We start from the raw sequence: 22,945 nt of genomic DNA, 5'->3' as shown, positions 1-22,945 counted from the left end.
GATTATGCTGGGCACACTGTGCTGGGCTGGCTGGCAGGGCTTCTCTGCTCCGTATCTCTCCTTATTCACTGTTTTTGATCAGTTTCTTCTTCCAGTCGGTGTTCGGCCTGGTTCTTAACCCTTTCATTTGATGCTCAGTGTTCCGAGATTATCATCTGTATCTGTTTCACTTGGTGTCTCGGGATGGCATGATGTGTCTGACTAAGCTGCCATCATGGCCTGTCTCTCTCCAATTAACTTTCTGTTCAAATTCTATGGATTGGAACCTGGGAGGAAGTGGGTTGCTCTCCAAAGGGTAAAGGTGAGGCAGCCACCAAGGAAGAATTAACATAAAGATTAAATGCATCTTTTTTTCTCAGTTGGCCATGAAATTTCAGAACCAACTCCAGCCAGTACCTAGTCACAGCGAAGAAATGTCGAGAGGAGAAAGCAATTCCAGCACAGTGTTACCTATCCTTGAATTAGCAATGGAGGCCCAAGCTTAATATATTCCAATGATTTAGTTTGTTATGCTAAAAATTAATAGTAACAGTGATGAATAACCTTTATTGAGTGCTATTCCCATGCACATGCTTTATAGACACACTGCTATCGAGTCGCTTCCTAGTGACTTTAAAGGACAGAGTAGAACTGCCCCATGGGGTTTCTAGGCTGTAAGCTTTAGAGACACAGACTGCCATGTCTTTCTCCCACAGAGCAGCTGGTAGGTTCAAACCCCCAGCCTTTCAGGTAGCAGCCATGCACTTAACCACTGCATCACCAGGGCTCCTTAAAGTTGAGAATAAACCAAAAACCAAACCCACTGCCATCAAGTAGGTTCTGACTCATAGTAATCTATAGGACAGGGTAGAACTGCACCATAGGGTTTCCAAGGCTGTATTGCCACATCTTTCTCCCATGGAGCAGCTGGTGGGTTTGAACTGCTGACCTTTTGGTTAGCAGCCAAGCACTTAACCACTTCACCACCAGTTCTTCCCCCACCTAAGAATACCAAAAAAATAAAATCAAGACCTACTGCCATTGAGTCGATTCCGTCTCGTAGTGACACTGAGGGTTAATTAAAGCAGTTGACTAACTTGCCTCTGGTTACACAGCTGGTTGGAGGCAGACCCAGGTTCTAACACAGGAAGGTCTGCCTCTAGCACAGACCTGATTGTGGGCAGGTTCCATCACTCATTTCTTCAGCACACATTTAGGACGATGCCAGGAACGTTGGAAGACACTGCTAAGTGTTTGTGAATACGATAAAAACCAAAAAACCAAAACTGTTGCCGTCGAATCGATTCTGACTGATAGTGACCCTATAAGACAGAGTAGAACTGCCCCACAGAGTTTCCAAGGAGCACCCGGAGGATTCGAACTGCCAACCTTTTGGTTAGCAGCCATAGCACTTAACTACTATGCCACCAGGGTTTCCATGAATACAATAGAGAGGAAAAATAATGCCATCCCTGTGCTCATGGGGCTTACATTCTAGAGAGAGAGAGTCAGAAATGAAATATTGCACTAATGAGCATATAATTACAAAGTCAAGTAAAGAATCCAAAGGAGTGTGGTGGCTCTACACAAGCATAGTAGAAAGACCTGACTGAGGAACTGTGGCTCAGTTTTCTCCTCTGTAAAATGGATCAGTCTACAGCTGTAAAGGTTAAAATGGAGCCCTGGTGGTGCAGTGGTTAAGAGCTACGGCTGCTAACAAAAAGATCAGCAGTTTGAATCCACCAGCCGCTCCTTGGAAATGCTATGGAACAGTTCCACTCTGGCCCTATAGGGTCGCTATGAGTCAGAATCAATTTGGCAGCAATAGGTTTGGTTTTCATTTTTATAGTTAAATGAGGTATCCCTGTGATAGTTCACTGCAATAGAAGTTCATTTTACTGTTTTACTAAAACAGAAAGATTCCATTTGCAAGTCATTTGGGTTAGAGTTCACCCTTTGTCCTAAGGACTGCATTTATTGAGTGGCTACTGTGGTCTAGTGGTACAATGGTTAAGTGCTCAGCTGTTACTGAAAGGTTTGTGGTTCAAACCCACCCAGCAGCTCTGCGGGAGAAAGACCTGGCAATTATAGCCTAGGAAGCCCTGTGGAACAGTTCTACTGTCACATGGGGGCACTATGAGTCAAAATTGACTTGAGGGCAACTATCAACAACTGTGGTCTCGGGTCCATGTACTGAGGGAGAGACTGAAAACAGCCCTGTCCTCACAGAGTCTCAAAAAGTCTGACTTGGTTCTTCTTGTAGCTTTGCCATTGAGTAGTTCTGTGCTGTGAGAAGGTCTCTGAGTCTCTCTGAACCTTAGACACTCCCTCTGAGGCACAGGAATAGAAGTCCTTTCTCCTGGGGTATTGGGAACATGAAAGTGAGTTCTGATATGTGTGTGAGTATGCTGTTCCCGGAATGGTGTTAGCTCTGAACCATAATATGTATTGTCAAATGAGCCGGTCAAGGCTATGGGGCCAGAAGAAGAAAGATGACATTTTTAGAGCAGTGGAGGGTCCAGGTCTCCACAATTGGACCAAGCAGGGTTATCATTCTGGGTTGAAGGTCTCTGGAAGGTGATGAGTAAAGCTATAAGAATGGAGCCAGAAGGGGTAACTGATGTGAATATCCTTGGGCACCAGTGGTGCTGAGTCATTTCTTTTAAAGGAACAGTGTAGGCTTTTCAGAAGAAGTATATAAAGCAAACTTTCCTCAAAATAATAGCAAAGGTGGGAATATGAGTGGGTTTGGAGGAAATGCTCAGATTCAGTCTTCGCTTAAATTATTTATTGAACACCTACAGTGTGCCAAGTAGTGACAGCCAGTGGCCATCTGCACTCTGCAGTGATCACAGAGTAATGTGGGTGTGGCCCTCGTGGTGCTTACCACCCAGAGATGGTGATGGATACCTGTCAAGTAACTGCACAGATGGAAACATACCTGTGACCAGCGCAGCAGGTGACAGGTGCCAAGTGCTAGGGACACATATAATATTGTTTGACCCCATATGAAATATCTAGAATAGGCAAATATATAGAGATCAAAGTTTATTCGGGGTTACCAGGGGCAGGAGGGAAGGAAAGGGGCTCATTGTTTAGGAAGCACCGAGTATCTGTTTATGGTGACCGAAAATGGACGACAGACAGCGGTTTATGGTTATACAGCATGACTAACGTAATTGGTGTCACTGAACTGTACGTGTACAAAATGTTGAAATTGACTCCCCCTTAAAAAAAATACCACATATTTAGAGTTTATATGTTCCTCTAAAAATGGTAGCTTGTATTCCATCTACCCAGATATCATTTATATGCAAAGCCCAGAAGAGAAGTAGGAGCTCAGAAAGCCCAGAAGAGAAGTAGGAGCTCAGACAAGTATACAGCCAGAAATGTTCTCTGGACACACTCAGTGGATGTTACAACTGCAAAATATGCTTTTCAGCAAGCTCATCCGTGAGGCACGATGAAACAAGGGCAAAGACAAGCTTAGACCGCTCCATACTCTTCGTTTCACATTCAACTAAGAAAAGATTTAAAGGCAAAACCCCTGACCCAAACAAAACCAGGAGAAAAAACTTACCATTGCCTGAAGCAACTAAAGAAAAACAGTGCATTTTCCCAGAGCCGCGCTCTGCTGTTCTGTGAGGAGGAGCCATATTTTTGCTGCCAGCAATCTCGTTTCTTTTTCTCAGACCCACACACCATTTTACTGAAATGTAGCTGCAAGTGAGTTTCCAGCCAGCTGGGCACACTTGCTAACTACATGGAAGCATCAGAACTATACATGTCACCCCAGTCAACTCCTTCTCCCCTCTGATAACTTCACTCTTAAAAATATTTGTTACGCTCTTTCTTTTGGCATTGTTTTACATACTCAAAATCTGTACACACACTCCCCTCTCTCTCTCTCTGGAAACCCCCTACCTTTCCTCATATTCTAATTACACTACCAAGTGTTTTGTTTGGTTCATTAATTCCTTCCCAGATGATTTGCTCCTGGTAGGTTTCTAGCAAATTCTACCCCATGTCTAATAAATCATCTTAGAAAATGCTGCAGGTTTTTCTCTGTCTTAGGGACTGAGTCCATGTGCTAATTCCTACGCGTGCCACTGTAAACAGTTTTATTCTCCTTTCTCTCACAAATACAACCCTTTAGTTTTATGATTAACCCTTTAGCAGTTCAATAGCAGAGGAGAGAGAGTTCAAAATTCTGCTTTTGACCAGCTTGCCAGAGTTATCCCAGTGTTGTGGTGGTGGATATACTCAGGGTTACTTTGTTTTCTAAACAAAGTTTCTCCAGGTGACCACAGACAAGGTGTCCTTCTCTTCTCTGTCTCCTGCTGGACCAGAGAGTCACAGAGACATCAGAAGGCCCCTTCTGCCCTGATGTGATGTTGTTATTGTTGTTAGTTGCCGTTGAATCAGCTCCGACTGTATAACGTAACAAAATGTTGCCCTGTCCTGTGCCATCTTTATGATCGCTGGTATGTTTGAGTCCATCGTTGTGGCTATTGTGCCAACCTCATGGAGGGTTTCCCTCATTTTTGCTGACCTTCCACTTTACCAACTATGATGCCCTCTTGTAGCAATTGGTCTTTCCTGATGACATGTCCAGTATAAACGAGATGAAGTCTCACCATCCTCATTTCCGAGGAACATTCTGGTTGTGCATGTAATCAAAACCAAGAATAAGAAAATGAGGTCAAGAAGTTTTAACTGAGTATCCAAAAACTAAGGACCATTGAAGGAACCAAGATAGAGTGCTAAAGGATTGGGGAGCATGGTTCCTGCTTCCAGGGTGCTGAGACGATTGTTGGGCAGGGCATTGTGGAATTGTGTCTCTAAACACATTTATAGCAGCCAGGGGTTCCGTAGTCTGGAATAATTAAGGAGGGCCTTAGAGACCTGTCTAATGAGGTTCGTCCTCCATTAAAAATCATCATCATAATAATCCAGAGCAACCTCCCCCCTGCCCCAATTTATAGATGAGGCCCAGGAAGGATCAATTTGACATGAGTATTTTGTTTACTGACGTAATCATTTATCTTCTTGGTTCCCAGCATTTATCAACTGATCACACACATGAATCTAATAGTGTTATTAAGCCAGTTCATAGTTCCTGCAAACATCTTTAATTTTGTATTTCAGTTTAGTTCAGCAAACATATTGGGGGATATGTATACGCCAGGGGTTCTGTGCATCTAAAATATGTAATTATTCTGCCATTCTTATTTCCAAGAACTTAATCACAAAAAAGCAAAGATCAATTATTACAATATGGTCATATTTTAAAGCACTTCCATGCCTGTGAAGTTGAGAGGGCAAGTCATTTTATTTCCTATTTTACAGGTGATAAATATGCTAGGATGTCATCATTAGTCTTCCTATGTCACTTATAAATCACATTTATAAATCTTTGAGAAAGCCGTACAAATTTAAGTTTATTTTTGATTCATAAGGGCTCTAAATCATCCCAGTTTCTGTTTCTTCCACTGTAGACATCTTCAGTGTCAGTTATCCCCTGTCGCTTTCACGAGTTCTTCCTTCAAAGCCAGTATTTCCAGAATTCTCCATTAATTTCTCACCATGATCATTTGTTGTTGTTGGGTGCAGTCCAATAGTTTTCAACTCACAGAAAGCTCACGTGACAAAGTAGAACTGCTCCATAGGGTTTTCTAGGGCGTAGTCTTTCTGGACAAGGAACCCTGGTGGTGCAGTGGTTAAGCATTCAGCTGCTAACCAAAAGGTCGGCAGCTCAGACCCACCAGCCACTCCACGGAAGAAAGATGTGGCAGTTTGCTTCTGTAAAGATTACAGCCTTGGAAACCCTATGAGCAGTTCTATTCTGTCCTATAGGGTCACTGTGAGTCGAAATCAACTCGATGGCAATGGGTTTGGTTTTTGTTTACTTTGGGTTTTAGTCTTTATGGAAGCGAATCACCAGGTCTTTCTCCATACAGCTGCTGGGTGGGTTCAAACTATCAACCTTGCGGTTAGCAGCCTAGCACTTAACCATTTGTGCTAGCAGGGCTCCCTCCCATGACCATTAGGTGATTGCATACTTCACTGAATATCCTTTAGAGATAACGTATTCATTCTATTGCTATAAAGTGGTCCCTGGCCTCTGGTTGCAAGGGTCTCAGCAAACAGTGAATTTTTTGGCAATTTAGTAAAGATACATGCGAATCTGGTACTTCTTGCATTATAATTATTGCATTTAGGCAGTTTTAAACAGGAATATTCATCCGTATTAAAGATGAGATGTGAGCCGGTAGGATGGAGGGTTTTTTTTTTTCCTTTAGAAATTTTATTCAACTTCAGAAATATGTGTCTTAACACAGCAAAAGAGAAGGAAATATTTTCTCCTCTAACCTAAATTTTCTCAAGTTTAGCAACAATTGGCAATGGAAAATAAAGAATTTGTCAAGGTTCAGGATAAACTCAAGGTTAGTTTTTGTCTTTAATTTTGTATGTCAGCTAGATAAGCAGTGAAATAGTATTAAAGCAGTGGTGAGCAAAACCAGAAATTTGAAGGGTGGCTCAAAGTGCTATACTTCCTATATATCTGTTTGCTCCACCTAGGCCATACCGCATCATCTCTTGCCCAGGCCACTTCAGGCGCCTGCTTCCTGGCCTGTTCCAATCCTATCTTGATCACAGAAAATGGCTGCCATGTCATTTTTCTAAGATAGAAACTTGAACACAAATCCTCTTAGTCCTATCAATTCTCTACCCACCTCTTAAATTCTCTCAAAATCAATCCTATCTGTGGCCTCCGAGGGTCAGCATGTCCACTCTTCTAGCCTCATCACATAACAGTCTCCATTCTGACCTGTTTTGACCTGTAAGTGGCCAGTCATGTGGTCTAGGTTTCCTCCTCCCATAGGACCTTTGCACATCCGGTTTCCTCTGTCTGGAATACTCTTTCCTGTCTTCCTCTTTTTCCAATTTGTGTACAACATATCTTCCTCAGGTCAGCTCTTTTGGGCCCACACTTGTCACTTAACCCTTTGCAAGTTCCCTTTCCTTCCCTCAAACCTGTTGCCCTCGAGTCAATTATGACTCATAGTGACCCAAAGGACGGAGTAGAACTGTCCCATAGGATTTCCAGGGCTTGGTATTATTTTTAATCTTTACAGGGAAACCCTGGTGGCATAGTGGTTAAGTGCTACGGCTGCTAATCAAAAGGTCGGCAGTTCAAATCCGCCAGGTGCTCCTTGGAAACTCTATCAGGCAGTTCTACTCTGTTCTATAGGGTCGCTATGAGTCGAAATCGACTCAACATCAGTGGGTTTGGTTTAATCTTTACGGAAGCAGACCACCACATCTTTCTTCCATAGAGCAATTGGTGGGTTCAGACTTTTGGTTAGCAGCTGAGCACTTAACCACTGCGTCACCAGGCTTCCTTTTTCTTCCCTCAGTAGTGGGATTATTAGCATCTGTCTTTTTACCAGAGCCTTCATGGTACAGTGTTTAAGAGGTTGGCTGCTAACCAAAGCATCAGTAATTCAAATCCACCAGCTGCTTCTTAAAAACCCTATGGGGCAGTTCTACTCTGTCGTATAGGGTTGCTGTGAGTCTTGCTCCATATGGGTTTATGTTTTGGTTTTTGGTTTCTTTACCGGGACTGAGAACTCCCTGGGGACACCTCCCATTTTGGTTTTGCTCAGCACTGTATTCCCAGCATCAGGCAGGATACTAGGCACATAAAACCAAACCTATCATCGTTGAGTAGATTCTGACTCATGGCCATAGGACATGGTAGAACTGCCCCATAGGGTTTCCAAGGAGTGGCTGGTGGATTTGAACTGCCGACTTTTTGGCTAGCAGCCTGAGCTCTAACACAGTCGTTCCTTAATATTTGTTATACCAGTAAGCAAATGAATGAGCAACTGCCTGTGATATGCTTAAGCACAGTGCACGCTGCCTAGAAAATACAGACGTGTTAGACATGATGATTCATTCAAAGAAGTAAGATAGGATCCCTGCCATGAAGTAGCTATAGTTTTGAATGATATTTCAGTATTCCAGCCGTATTTTTTAGCTTTTCTCTGGTGTAGAACCTTTTTAAAATGCTATTTAGGAAAGTGGACATGTTTAATAAGATCTATCGTAATTTCTTTAGAGAGCTGATTATGGACAAGCCAACTAAGGATTATTATTATATGAAGACAAAAGAAAGAAGGGCCTGTTTTCCCAAGATTCAGTGGTAGTTTTATTTTTATATTGGCACCAGGCCCTTTTCTACCCAGTTTTCTTATTTTTTATTTTTTTTACTGCTAAATCACAGTTTAGTATTTATAACATTTTCTTTGAGGATCCTATCACAATCATTTTAGTAGAAGTTTGGCCACATGGTCAGTAAATCACAAGATGAACCAGTTAGCAATGCAAGAGCTAAAATTAGTTTTCATCTAAATGATACATATTATAACTTTTTTACTTGGATAGAAGACAACCAAAAACAAGGCAAAAAAGCCAAGCCATTGTTGAGGTTTCACTAAAAATTTTGAGGCACAAATTCTTAAGAGCACAAATAGAAGAGATCCTATTTAAACTATGTCAATTTTAGCTTTGATTTTTCTTGGCATTTGTTGCTTTGTTACTGACCTTTGTGTTGTTCGAGGATAGGAAATTTCATAACCTTTTTAAGTGGAGCAAATAAAAGTAAAAAATAAGCAAGATAAATAGTTTTAAAAACTAGCTTTCTGGGCCCAGCTTCTCTCTAAGATTCAAGGACTGTATTGTTTTCTGTTTTAACAAAAGACTGACATTACCTTGGCCCTACTGGGACTCCAGTAGGTACTCCATAGCCAAGGCTTCACAGAGTACCTATAGAAGACTAGTTTGCTGAAGTTTGATGAGATATCTTAGTAAAAGAAGATATGAGAGAAGATATATCTCCTTCAGGTTTCAGCATCTTTGCAATTAAGCACAACAGTGTAGGGGGAGCCCCAAAAGTTAGTAAATATTCAAAACTACTGTTTTCTCCGCTCCGCTCGTTAAAAATGATACCATTGCTAATGTGAATCCCTGAGAGAGGCCAGTAGACCTAGCCAACTGGGTTCAGCAAGGCAGAGCTTACTCCACTTCCACCAAGACAAGCACATGAATGTCCCCCTTGGATGAGGACCTTTGTTCTTCTCACATGATAGCCACCTTAGCAATGTCCTCGTGTGGTGCCACCTCTCTTGCTGATGACAGCTCCTTTAAGCTTATGTTTATACACTCCCAATCTAGGTTCAGTGTAACTACCTGTAGACACCTAAAATTTCCTTTGCTTTAAGGCTGAGGACCCGTATGGCTCCCAGTCGTGTGGCTCAGTGGTTAGACTGCACACTTGGAAATTGGGCAGACCTGTCTCAAATCCCATCTCTCATATGCTGCATGACTTTTAGGAAGTTTCTTAGCTGCTTGGGTTTTCATTTCCTCTTCTGTAAAACAGAGATAGTACCATCAACCTTGCCATTGTCCTTCTTATAGTAAAGATTTAATGAAATCGTGTGTGTAAAGCACTTAGCACAGAGTCTGGCACAAAGCAAACCCCCAGTACATGGAGTCTGGAGGGTTTCAGCCTCAGGATGGATACCAGGATCTAGAAAAGTCCTCCTCCGTAGGGAGGGAGTGTAACAAAATTCTCCTATGGGTTTTCTTACATGAGTTATTTGGGATAAGCTTTTTACTGAAGTTTGGCAGCTGGAATGTTTAGAAGCCAAAATCTGGGCTAGTATCTCCTAAGTTCGCATGTATTGGGTGCTTATTATGAGCTAGACTCATTTTTAAGCTCTTCACAATGAATCTTCTCAGTCCCATTTACAGATAAGGTACAGGGAGAGGTTAAGTAACTTGTCCAAGTTTATACAATTATAACAGTAGCTGACCTCGAGTAGTGTGCTAAGTGCTTTACTTAATTACGTGCTTTAATTGTTGCAAAAACTTTATGAGATAAATACTTTTTCAAGTGAGGATACTAAGGCACAAAGAGATGGAGTCACTTACCCAAAGTCATCTCTGGGAACTGGCAGAGCAGTGACACTTTGATCCGGGGTTGCTGAGCTTTGGTCACCACTGTATCGGTGCCCGGGACATAGTGGGTTCCTCACTAATTCTTAGAATCAATGAGGATAAGAAACAGCTAACGTTCACTGAATGTTCACAGTGTGCAGTGGTGTGAACCCTAACTACTTTCTTTGCATAACCTAATTCTGACAACAGCCCTATGAGGCAAAGCATGCTGTTATCCCATTTTACAGACAAGAAAACTGAGGCACCAATAAATTAATAATTTTCCCAGGATGATGGCTGATACAGCCTATGTTTAAGCCCAGGCAATCGGGCCCTAGAGCTGAAGCTTTCGACCTTGGCCATGGACCTTCATCAGATGTAGAACTTCTGCATCTTCTTGTAGCATCCACTAGTATCCTCTCCTAATTTCGAAACTTAAATGACTGTGTTGGCATACAACATAAAACATCATTAAGCACATCTTTTTAACTTTCTTATAAGTTTTGTGTGATAACAGTTCTGTTGATGGAGGAATCTTTCCTCGTGTCCTTTTGTCTGGCGATGAGAGGCTAAACCAGAAAACCCATGGTCGAGTCAATTCCAATTCACAGTGATCCTATATAGGACAGAGTAGAACTGCCCCATAGGGTTTTCAAGGAGCAGCTGGTGGATTCGAACTTCCGACCTTTTGGTTAGCAGCCAAGCTCTTAACCATCACACCACTAGGGCTCCGATGAGAGGCTAGCGGCTAGAAATTTGATTCTAGGCAGCCTTCTAGTCTTTGAGGAAAGCAGCTAGCAGGTGTAAGTTTACACAAGATGTTTATGAAGCCAACATGAAGCTTAGACCAGATGCCATCATAAAATGGTTTTCATAAGGTTTTATCAGAAACCTGGCCACACCTTCATCCTTCAATTTGTGGCTATATTTGCCTTTGACAGTAAGAGATAATGCCAATGTGGACTGGTAAATGCAGTCAATTGAGATAAAAAGATGCACAGCATCTTTCCTGTTCTGAACTAAGCATGTAGCTCCCAATTCCAGGTGAACGCCAGCAGCATCTCGAATAGAGTGTCTTACAGGTGCACAAATGCACCTTGCCTTTTGTTTTCATTTGTAAAATGGTGATAACGGTAATACCTGCTTCATGGGAAGATTAAACAAGGAAATGTATGTTAAGTGGTTAGAACAGCGTCTGGCATGGAGCAAGTCCTGCACAAGTGTTGGCTTTACTAGGATTTAAGTGTCAGAAACCAGCATTTTACTTCACCTCTCCCAGACTCTTATTGGAGAATAAAGTGGACGGGGGAAGCACAGAGAAGCTGGTATCTACTTTATCAGACTCTCCAGTCTAGAAATGCACAGAGAAGACACCTCTTTCAAACCCTTTTGGTGTAGTGATGAGGAATCTGAGCCAACCAACCTGCACTCAAGCCCCTCCATGCATCCAGGGCTTAAGTGCAGGTGTGCAGAGATGAGGCCACCACGCGCTTCCACTGCCCGACCTGTTAGTATGAGTCAGTAGAAGGCATCCCTTCCTCTCAGCAGGCACAGCCTCAAGCCTACCCATCCTACTCATCTTCCTGCCTGAGCACCCTGTTCACAGCTCAGCCTACACAGCCATATGCAGCTGTCCCACAGAGACGTTCTACAAAATGTGTGCTCACGAATGTGTGTGTTGCCATCTTCCAAGAAAGAAGCCCACTTTACATTTTCAGATTTTCTGTGAGTTCTACAAACTTAGTATTTCTTGTCTCTTTCCTCTGTATTGTGGGGTTGTCTCCTTTTTTTTTTTTTTCTCCTGCAGTACAGAACCAGGAGATATCAAGAGAGCTGGGCTAGAGCCACCTTGCTCCTTTGCAAACACTCTGTGACCTTTCTGGCCCTTTTGTTTCCCATTCTCCCAGAAACAGAGGATCCTTTCCTTGATACCATTGATCATATCGAGAAACAGCATGGTATAAATTTAAGGTATAAAAAATGCTTCCCACTAAATACGTGTATGTAAATATAACTTGCTTATATTTTATTCTTGTCTAGTATCTGAAAATCAGAAATTCAGTTGACTCATAATTGGGTTTGTGGTAAACTTAGTTACGCATATAAGATGCCAGAGCAGAAAATGTTGAGTTTGAAGAGTAGAAAGTCCCATGAAAAGCAAAAAGACGTGCACAGGGGAATGTTACTGTCTACAAACGGAGCGAATAAACCCTTCTGGTGATAAATATTTGCAAGCCTGCTGCCTACCAGCCACCATCATAAGCTCTGGGGGTAATGTGGTAAACACAAGACACAGTTCTTGCCCTCATTGGAGCTGAGGGCCTCGGGGGAGAATACAGGCAATAAACAGATAGATGATTGTGTAATTACAGATGAAGAAAAAGCTATGAAGGGTAAGAACCCATTTGACTCAATACTCCAGCGCCTTCTGTTGTGAGACTGTTCCGCAGCAACATTGAGCTGCTCATGTGGAGATATGGGGAGGCAGATGGTTGGGGTTTCTCTAGATGAGTAAGAATCAGAGAGGAACAAGGACAGTTGAAGGTGTTTGCAAGAAAGTCTTCCAGGGATGAACAGTGGTGGACCACAGAATGACCGTAGTACTGTGTGAAGAGCTACACTGAACTGATTTAGAGACAAATGAATTCCTGCTGCAGAGGAGTTAATACACCGCCATGAAGACGCTCTCATTCCATGGTAGAGCTGAGGAGACATAGAAGGTGGGGAGATTTGGCTCTAGAGACACCTTCTTCCCAAATACCGTTAGTGCTTTCCTATAATATGTGGAGCTGCTTCTTTAAACTACCATCTTAAATTATTTGAGATGATGTGAAAAAGTGCATGTAAATTTTAAGTGTGTACAATAATATGCATAATGATTCACATATACTGAAGTTTTAATGGACATTTGAACGCCTGGTGGTGCAGTGGTTAAGAGCTCAGCCACTAGCCAAAAGGTCAGCCATTCAAATCCACCAGCCGCTCCTTAGAAACCCTGTGGAGCAGTTCTACTGTGTCCTGTAGGGTTGCTGTGAGTTGGAATCGACTCAGCGGCAGTGGGTTTGGGTTTTTTACTCAAAATGGGATTTCAGGGTGATTATATCAAGGCCTCCAAAAAGAGATAAAGCAAGATATTGATTAAGGCAGGGTCGTTACCTGAGAAGATGGTTTTGTATATATTTTGGGAATAACATTTTCAAAAAATTAAGTGTATATATTATTTTTTAGCCTCTCTTTTATTATTCAGAGGATGGTAGCCAGATACATTCTTGACTTAGGAAAGAGGTAAAAGATTTACTTTAAAATGTGAGGTAATTAAGTTAGACACAAGAAAGACTCTTCTAACAAGGAAGTTACCTAGGATATAAATTCATCTGGGTTAAGGGAAGGATCTTTCTGGTTGTAGAAATACCAGACCTAGAAAAGTAACATCAGGAACTCACTCCATAATGCCTCCAGACCCACTCCTCTGGGGTCCCTATTAGAAACCAAGTGTACCCATAAAAGATTTAGGTTTTCACTACATAGAAGCTAAGATCTACATAAACATAGTCTATTTATATCTGCACATCTCCAAACTGAAGCACTTCCCCCAGAAACACATGACCGTGAACATCATTTGTTCCTCCTTAACTGTCATAATACCTCCATTTTAGATAATTTGGCCTTCCCTCCATCAAGCCCTAGAGCAGACCATAAATTTGAAATTAATTAAGACAGATGAGTTTCCTGAATGTAGTTTTTTTTTTAATCTAACCTAAATCAGGGCTTGAAACCTTTTACTTTTCAGTATGTAGTTTATTATCGTGTATTGCTTCCAGTGGAATCTAAGTTTTAATTAGTTTGAAAACATAGGTGTGATATTTTACAGAATGAAATCGCTGCCCCTGTATTTAATTAAATGAACCCTATAAAAGTTGGGTTTTAGCCAGGGGCATAATTTATAGTAGGCTGAATTTAAAATTGCATTAGCACTTTATACCGTGGTCATTTGTGCATGTAATGGACAGAGAGGTGATTGGGATATGCCGATCCTCAGAAACCAAATGGCTTCCCGTAAGTAGACTTATTTTCTCATTCAGAGAGCGTACTGTATATCTTTACCAAATATTACATTTGACAATATCCTGAACTGCTTACCGTTAAGTTGTAGGAACTTTGAACGCTCTCTTAGCTCTTGTTTTTTAAAGGTGATCCTATATGATAATATCTTTACCAATGGCCTTTTTTTTTTATGGTCATGTTGTTACCAGCAGTTGAGTTGGTCCCTGACTCTTAATGACTTTTGAGACACACATATGGTTTTTTCTGGCTAACTAACTTTCAGAAGTGAGTTGCCAGGCCTTTCTTCCTAGTCTTAGTCTGAAAGTGTGTCTTACACCTGTTCAGCATCATAGCAACATGCAAGTCATCACTAACAGATGGGTAGTGACTATGCATGAGGTGTACTGGCCAGGAATTAAACCTGGGTCCCCTGCATGGAAGGTGAGAATTTTCTCGGTAGACAGTGAAACTCAATTCTAATTCTAGGTTAAGGGCCCAGTTAGTCTTCCAGCACACGTAGTCTCAGAGGAATCTGCCACCTTGTGCAAATCAACTCCTTGACAAGGTGTCTTCATTAAATGCTGCCCAGAATGTATACCACCGGCCATTTCTTAAGTGGTTCCCACATTGCTGTGGCCTCATTTTTCCCCAAGAAAACCTCCAGTGACTTCCCATCAGCCAACAGTGGAATGTATCTGACCAACCTCAGTAAATACTTGCTGAATGAATGAATGACTGAAAGACAGACAGATGGGTTGTCAATGAAATGTGCCCCCATGTGGAAAACCCGCCATCTTGGTATATCGGCTCTCAGGACCTTGGAAAAGACAGCCACGTGCACCTCATACAAAGAGAAACACTAGTGTTAAACCCAAAACCCGCTGCCATCCAGTCAATTCCGACTGATAGCGACCAGGCGTTAAATGGAACCCAGGAGGAATCATTTCACTCCCTCGGCATAATTGTCTGTCTTGTCGCAGGAGACCTTACACTAAAGGACCTCTTTAAGGTTCCTTAGTGTCATGTCATATTTGCAGCAGTGATGTCTGCCTTGAGACACACTGATTGGATTTTCACCATAATTGCACCTGAGTCCCAGGGGACCAGCTAGAGCCTTAGGTGAATAACTTAAACATTTAGTTTATAATAAAGTTTGCAATCAGCACTTCTTGTTCCCAAACATTCCATTTACTTGGATTTAGAGCTGCATAAAGTGTTTTAAAAGCAATCTGCTCAACTGGGCGAGTTAATGATGTTTAATTTGACCGGGCCACAACGTCACCAGATGAGCACTCCGTCGGTAATTGCAGCCATCATCGCCGTTTTGTGTAATGTAGATGCGATGCTAATCCCCAGAATAAAGGTTGTCATTTTCGGTTGGCTGATCGCGGGCACCAGAGTCATCACCTTGCTAAGTCTCTCAGCGATGCGATTCTGAGATGACGGTGTAATGAGTGTTATATGCACAAGGTAATTCAAAATAAATTTGCCTGCAAAAATGGATTATATAGGATGGTAAACTCCCGCCTGGTCTCTTTTAAGAGAGTGTAATGATCCCGAAAATACCTCGTCAAGTAGCGTGCGTGGCCGGGGTCAAGTCCTGTACGATTTATCTGTTGGACCCACCCAGACGCTCCGAACTCGAGGACTGAAAACATTGATGTGCATTTTGGTAGCCTAGGAGGACAGGATGGGAAGGGGTCTTCCCGGGAAATAAAGAAGTCTTTTCAGTACAGAAATCTGTCTTAAGGCCACCTAACTAGGCCAGATTTGCTGCTTTGGTTTAGAGATTGTTTTAATGAATTTTTCTTATTTGCATGTTAAACCACCAGTTGCCTTTGAGCCAGCTCCGACTCATGGCAAACCTGTGTAAGAGTGGAATTGTGCTCCACAGGGTTTTTGATGGCCTTTCTTCTGAGGTGCCTCTGGGTGGACTTGAACCACCAATCTTGGCAGCCAAGCAAGTTAACTATTTGCACCACCCCGGGACTCCCTTTGCATGTTACCTGTTGCCATCGAGCGGAACTGCCCCATAGGGTTTCCGAGGAGTGGCTGGTGGATTCGAACTGCTGGCCTTTTGGTTACCAGCCAAGCTCTTAACCACTGCGCCACCAGGACGAGATAGCATTATTATAAAGTTGTATGTGACAAAGAGGCATGGCACTATAATTACATTTATTTTACAGATGAGGAAACTGAGACTTAGAAGAGTTCAGTTGCCCAAAGCCCAACAACCAGGACATGGTAAAATGAGGATTCCAACCCAGGCCCGATGCCCAGGTTCCCGCCACTGCGCACTCCATCCCAGAGTAAGAAAGGAGGTTACCTGGCTTGTAGAGGTGCTGGCTTGAGCTGTGTTTGGTTAAAACAGCAAAGCACTGGGCTACTAAAACCGTTCCCTTCGGCACATTGGTCAGGAATGCTTTTCTGTGGGATCTAGTGATAAGGTCCTGGGGATGGCATGAGAGCACATTTCTCAGTCACCCCAAACCCCAGGCCTCCCTTTGTGTTTGCCACCACTCTCCTCCGCAGCCTGCGCAGGAAGGATGATGTCGGTGTTGTTGCATCAGAGCTTTTTAGTAATACCCTTAGTTGTACTGGTATAAAGGAGCCTTCCCGCTTTTGTAATTGAGTACATTGAGACACAGAAGAACTGTTTGGCCCTGAGAATCCTCTTAGCTTCGTCTGATCTAGGAGGGTCCTTAATCTTCTTCTGTTACCTTTGTTAGTTGCTGTCTAGTCAGCTCCATTCATGGCGAGCTTATGTACAGAACAAAACGTTGCCTGGTCCAGCACCATCTTCACGATAGTTGGTATGTTCGAGTCCAACGTGGTGGCCACCATGTATTTTGAGTGCCTTCCAACCCAGGGCTCATCTTCCAGCACGATATTTGACAGTATTCTGTTGTGATCCGTAGGATTTTCAGGCTAATTGTCAGAAGTAGATCACCCCGCTGAAATCTGTCCATGATCCTGCTCATATTTTAAGGACTGGTGGTGTAGCTTTCGGCATCATAGCAACACACAAGCCACCACAGTGCGACACACTGACAGATGGGTGGTGGTCATCATTTTCTAGGTACCATTAAACATAGGCTCAGCCCTTTTAACTCTGGTTTATAAAAATCTATCCAAGTAAAGGGCCCCTGGTGGTGCAGCAGCTAAGAGCTCAGGCTAACCAAAAGGACAGCAGTTCAAATCCACTAACCACTTCTTGGGAACCTTATGGGACAGTTCTCCTCTTTCCTATCGGGTCACTTTGAGTCAAAATCAACTCGATGGGTTTTATCCAAGAAAGACAATAGTTGCTAACACTTTTCTAGAAAAGGTTTTTTTTTTTCTAGAAAAGTGAACTGATTAAGATGTACTCCTAATCAGAGAAGCATTTTTGACTAATGCTTTTGTACAGATAGAAGGATGTCTGAAGGAATAAATGGGAATACATTCCTGCCTAGTTTTCTGGTATACCGATTTGATATTTATGCTGTTTTAGGCTACTGGTAATAAAGATCCAAATTAAATGGCTTAAATTGTAAAGAACGTATTATTGAATATGACAAGAAGTGTAGTGATGAGAGGTTCTGAGCTTGGTTAGTTCACTCATTCATGATGTCACTACCCTGCCTCCTCAGTGGCTGACTTGGCCGGCTAGGCCGGTTTCCCTCATGGTCCCAAATGGCTGCCACAAGTCCAGCCATCACATGCAGACTTGCCCAGAGGCAGAAAAGTGCCATCGCTACCTACCTCATTTCTTACTTAAATGTAAACAAAACCCCACAAGCTCCCTAGCGGATTCCCCTTCCTAACGTATTAGCCAGAGTTACGCTGTGTCCCCATGCCTAAATCACTAGGCAGAAGTAACAAGACCACCATGATGGGCTCAAACCAATCAAAATCCACACCTTGAGCCTTTCCCAGAGGGAATGATCTCTGATCTGGCTGGAAAGGAAACAAAGTCAGGGCAGTGAAGGTCAGGAGGGGTGCTGACCAGGCAGGCAACTGACACCGCCTGTTATGGTATTTGCAAGACTGTTAAGTGTGTAAAAAGCAAGTACTTGTAGGATGAGTTTCTTTTTAGACCCAAATAGGAGACTCTTAGGGTCCAATTCCCTGGCCCCTATTCACTTAGGTTTAGTGTTTGTTTTGAAAAGGGCAAAAAGTTGAAGACAAAAGAGACATCATAGAAAGAAAAGCCCCGTGTTCATTCCCGTTTGGCAAAAGGCCTGGTATTTATACATAAACAGAGGATACACAGATTTGACTTATCTTGCAGGACCCATTCAGAAAGCTTCATGTCTGAATTCATTGTGGGTAAAACTAACTTTGGTACAAGCAATTCATAGTGAATACCAAGGGGAGAAAACCAATATGACTAGTAGTTGACATTGGCCTCATGTATGTATCCCAAGGTGCTGTATGTTACATTCATTTACCCCAGAATAAATTTACTGTCACACTGTAAATTCCTGTATTAGCTGACTCTTGGTGTCACGCATTAATGGAAGATACAGCTCAAATAGCCCACCCCAGCATGAATTTCACAGTCCTCCAAGTTGTTTTTCATTCCCCATTCTTGCCCTGTTCACTCCTATCTCAAGCCTACACCCTTCTGGGCTCTAAGCAGAGAAGGCGTCAAGATTGTCAGCTGGTTTGGAAAGCTAGAAAATTCTTTTGTGTCCTTTTATTCATTTCTCAACGGAGGAGAAGTGTAGCTGTGGTGTTAAGCTCTGGTGTTTCCAGTGCCCAGGGTGGGGAGTTTAGTTTGGCAGTTCAGACATTCCCTTATTTACTGGGGCTCTTGAGCCATTTTGTAGCCCAGAGTTCCTTTTCTGCCTAGCTCCCTGATGATGTAAATAAATTACTTAGGTAGATTGACTCTAAGGCATAAATGATCTCCACTGGCGTGATTCATTCGGACTTCATTACAGGAGAAGAATCCCATATCTATTCCTTAACCCAACTGTTGTTTACAAAGCACTCTGACCTAAGAGGAGTTGTCCCAGCAAGGCCCGAGTGAAAGGGTTTGGAAAAATATAAAAACATCTGCAGAATCAATACGCATGTTCTGCTTGGACAAAGAAAACCAAAGTCTCTTCCACCTCAGAGGATGGACCTATTTGTCAGGGTTCTTTTAAATACAAGATGCTAAGGGGAAATATGTGTCTGCCAGACAGGAAAAGGCTGTGTTTGGTGTTTATTTTGACATTTATATAACATGCATATTGAAAGGTTGGCTTATTAATATAAAGATTTTAGACTCAGGAACTCTGATGTTAAGTGAATGAAATGGGTCAGTGTTGCTCTCCAGAGAAGACTTGAAAAGCCAAGAAATTTCTGCAGCCATATATTCTATGAAATGTGATACTTATGCTACTGTTTTGCATTTGGTTTTAAAAAAACAAACGAACACTTGAATAATATTGTGATATCTCGGATCCTGCCACGTGATTCAATCATAAAACATTATCAAACTATCCAAACATAATGTCATATGCCTTTGCTCTCTGTTGGGGTTGGATGAGGGAGAACAAGCTAAATAGTTGGACTTCCATGTTTCTCAGAATGACTTCATTTTCAGAAATAAGATTCTGGTTTCTCTTTCATCTTGATCCTTGTTCAGGCTGTTCTAAAAATAGCCTTGTCGAGTGAGTTTTGATTGTACCACTTGAAAAGAATCCATTCTGACCCACCGCTCACTAGTAAGGTGATCTCATGTGGTTTATTTGAGGCTATAGAGAGGGATGTATACATATTTTTAATCCTGCCAACTTCACAGTGCTGTGATGGGATAACTGTTAAGAGCGTTCCTCATTTAAGTCGTTCAGTTGTTGTTAGGCGCTGTCGAGTCTATTTTGATTCATAGCAACCCCATGTGACAGAGTGGAACTGTCTAATACAGTTTTCTAGGTTGTATGTAATCTCTTACCGGAGCAGATTGCCAGGTCTTTTCCTGTAAAGCAGCTGGGTGGGTTCAACCCCCCAACCTTTCAACCTTCCTGTTAGCTAAGTGCTTAACTGCTGCACCCCCCGCCCCCGCACACACACACACAAAATTGCTCTCAAGTCACTTCCAACTCATAGCAACCTTATAGGACAGAGTAGAAATGCCCATAGGTTTCCAAGGAGCAGCTGATGGATTCGAACTGCCAACCTTCTGGTTAGCAGCCAAGCTCTTAAGTACCACGCCACTAGGGCTCCTTAAGTCATTCAATAGACAGTCCAGAAAAAACAAAAAAGTTGTTATCGAGTCAATTCCGATCAGAGCAACACCATACACGTGGGGTCAGAGTAGAACTGTGCTCTTCAATAGCTGATTTTTTGGTAGTAGATCACCAGGCCTTTTTTCCAAGGAGGCTCTGGGTGGACTCAAACCTCCAACTTTTTGTTTAGTAGCCAAGCACTTAGCTATTTGTACCACCTAGGGACTCCCAGTAAGATAGTAGGCATTCACCTATCCAAACCCATTGCCATTGAGTTGATTCCAACTCATAGCAACCCTATAGAATAGTGTGGAACTGCCCCATAGGGTTTCTAAGGAGTGGCTGGTAGATTTGAACTGCCAACCTTTTGGTTAGCAACCAAATGCTTAACCACTGCACCACCAGATCTCCCGAAAAGCACTATACCCAATGGGAAACCACACAGCCCTTAAGTTAGCTATTGTTTCCCGAACATCCACCATTTGAGTTCCTACTTCATGATATTTGTCATATTTCATAATATTTGTCATATCCATGGATGGCCTATACTATCATGTACTTAATTTTTTTTTTTAAGTAAATGAAATCATTTTAAAAGGAAACTTCATATCAGTACCATGAAAGGAAAACTAGAATCACCTGCCACAAACTGGAAAAATATGTACCATTAAAACATAACAGTGTAATTAATTTCTAGTTAGCTATTATTGCCTGATAAAGGCTCTGAGCCTGAGGCTGGTCTTTTCTTTAACAGGCAAGATTAGCAAGTGATGGAATTGTGTTAAAGATATGCCAGCAGGAAGCCAAGGCTCCCCTGCTGTGAGATTTATTATTTAATGCCAGATCTGTATACCTCCAAACTCCTCCCCCCTCCACCAGCAGCGCAGTCACACTCTGGGAATTGAGGTTCTTCCTTTTATGTTCTTACCCAAGAAAAGAGTCAAAACACAAAACTAACCCCCTTACGTTAAACAGAGTAGAGCTGTGCTCCAAGGGTTTTCTTGGCTGTCATCTTTGCAGAAGCAGATCACCAGGAGAGGCTGGGTGGGTAAAACCTGCCAACCTTTAGGTTAGCCGTCAAATGCAAAACATTCATGCCACCCAGGTACCTGAAGATACCCAAAGCCAGACCAAACCTGTTGCCGTCAAGTCGATTCCCACTCAAGTCACGTTTAATCTTTCTCATTTCGGCTTCATTGTAATCCTATCCCAACTGGAATGTTTTTCAACAGGTCAACGGCAAAGACTTATCCAGAGCAACTCATGATCAAGCTGTGGAAGCCTTCAAGACAGCCAAAGAGCCCATTGTGGTCCAGGTGTTGAGGAGAACGCCCAGGACCAAAATGTTCACGCCGCCCTCGGAGCTGCAGCTGGTGGACACAGGAACTCAAACTGACATCACCTTTGAGCACATCATGGCCCTGTCCAGGCTCTCCTCTCCTGCCCCGCCGGTGCTGGATCCATACCTCTTGCCAGAAGAGTAAGTGCTGTGGTCGTAAATCACTCACGGGTTAAGTTCGGTCAGTAATTACACTTAAGTCAGTTTTGTTCCCTTCCGTGTGGTGGAAAAAATTAATGCTTCTTATAATTCTCCTCCAAGTTGCCCGTGTTTAACTTTATTGTTTATAGAGGCAATAAATTGACTTCTGCACAAAACTGCTCCGACATATTAATTACTTTATTATAACCCTGGAGCAGAGTTATTCAAATTATATTCTAAGAACAAAATTACTTACAAATGTTATAAAAGTTGTTTCGGAATAAAGTTTAATCACCGCAAATGGTAATTTGGAGATTTTGTAGTTCTAACTGGAGGGAATGCTGATGATTCTTTTAAATGACAACAAAGTAAGTGTAAAGAGAGCCCTGGAGGTTGTGTCTTCAGCTTTCTTGGGGCTCATTTCAAACCTGGATCCATGTCATAAGCCCACACATGCCTCATATAAGTACTGCATACACCAATTAAATAACAGCTGTTATTCCGCACAGCGTGTTAATTTCTTCACACACGACTCTTCTCAGACGTAGAGTAGCTAAGAGCCTTCAAGTCCAACAAGCCTGCTGTTCATACTCATTTCTAGCCATGGATATTAGGTAATTTATTTTCCTGAGCTTCAGTTTTCCTGTATTAAGATGAAGATAATAATAGTACCTGTCTCATAGGATTGTTGGAAGATTAAATGAAATAATGTATGGAAAGTTCTCAGCATGGCATATGGAAAAACCAAACCCATTGCCATGAAGTCGATGTTGACTCAAAGCAGCCCTATTGGACAGAGTAGAACTGCCCCACAGGGTTTCCAAGGAGTGGCTGGTGGATTCGAACTGCCGACCTTTTGGTTAGCAGCTGAGCTCTTAACCATTGTGCCACCAGGGCTCTGTGGCATATGGAAAAAAAAGCACCCAATAAATGGTAAAGTTATCATCATTAATTATTTAATGATAGAGGAAAATGAAGAGCAAGAAACTTTCTGAGATAGACCACAGGCTTAAAAGACGCCCAGTTTAACGTCTCTTTTCTCCTGTGAATGTGTACCTCTGAGGACAAGATGCCTATTTCCCCATCTCTGGGGTTGACATTAGGGTCACCCCTGTATCTCCCCATCTTGGCTCCTGATTCACAGAATTGTCTTAATGCATTATTTCAAAGGGCATTGTCACCTCTTACAGGGAAAATCTCTGAGTGGTACCTGTTTGATTTCTATTAGTAACTCAAT

At 42.4% G+C, this 22,945-nt stretch overlaps 1 protein-coding gene across 2 annotated transcripts in view; it reads left to right on the top strand.

Moving 5' to 3' along the window:
• The window catches only part of PDZRN3 (PDZ domain containing ring finger 3), a 275,944-nt gene that overhangs the window by 227,784 nt on the left and 25,215 nt on the right, over positions 1 to 22,945 (top strand). For both annotated transcript variants that reach the window (XM_049862426.1, XM_049862427.1), the window contains one exon: positions 21,461 to 21,708. In XM_049862426.1, coding sequence (XP_049718383.1) covers positions 21,461 to 21,708 — 248 coding nt within the window. The remainder of the gene's footprint in view (positions 1 to 21,460; positions 21,709 to 22,945) is intronic.

Source organism: Elephas maximus, chromosome 20, assembly GCF_024166365.1.
Source record: "Elephas maximus indicus isolate mEleMax1 chromosome 20, mEleMax1 primary haplotype, whole genome shotgun sequence".
In the NCBI taxonomy this organism is placed as follows: Eukaryota; Metazoa; Chordata; class Mammalia; order Proboscidea; family Elephantidae; genus Elephas; species Elephas maximus.
The sequence above is the reverse complement of the archived record's forward strand: the minus strand, read 5'-3'. Positions and strand labels throughout refer to the sequence as shown.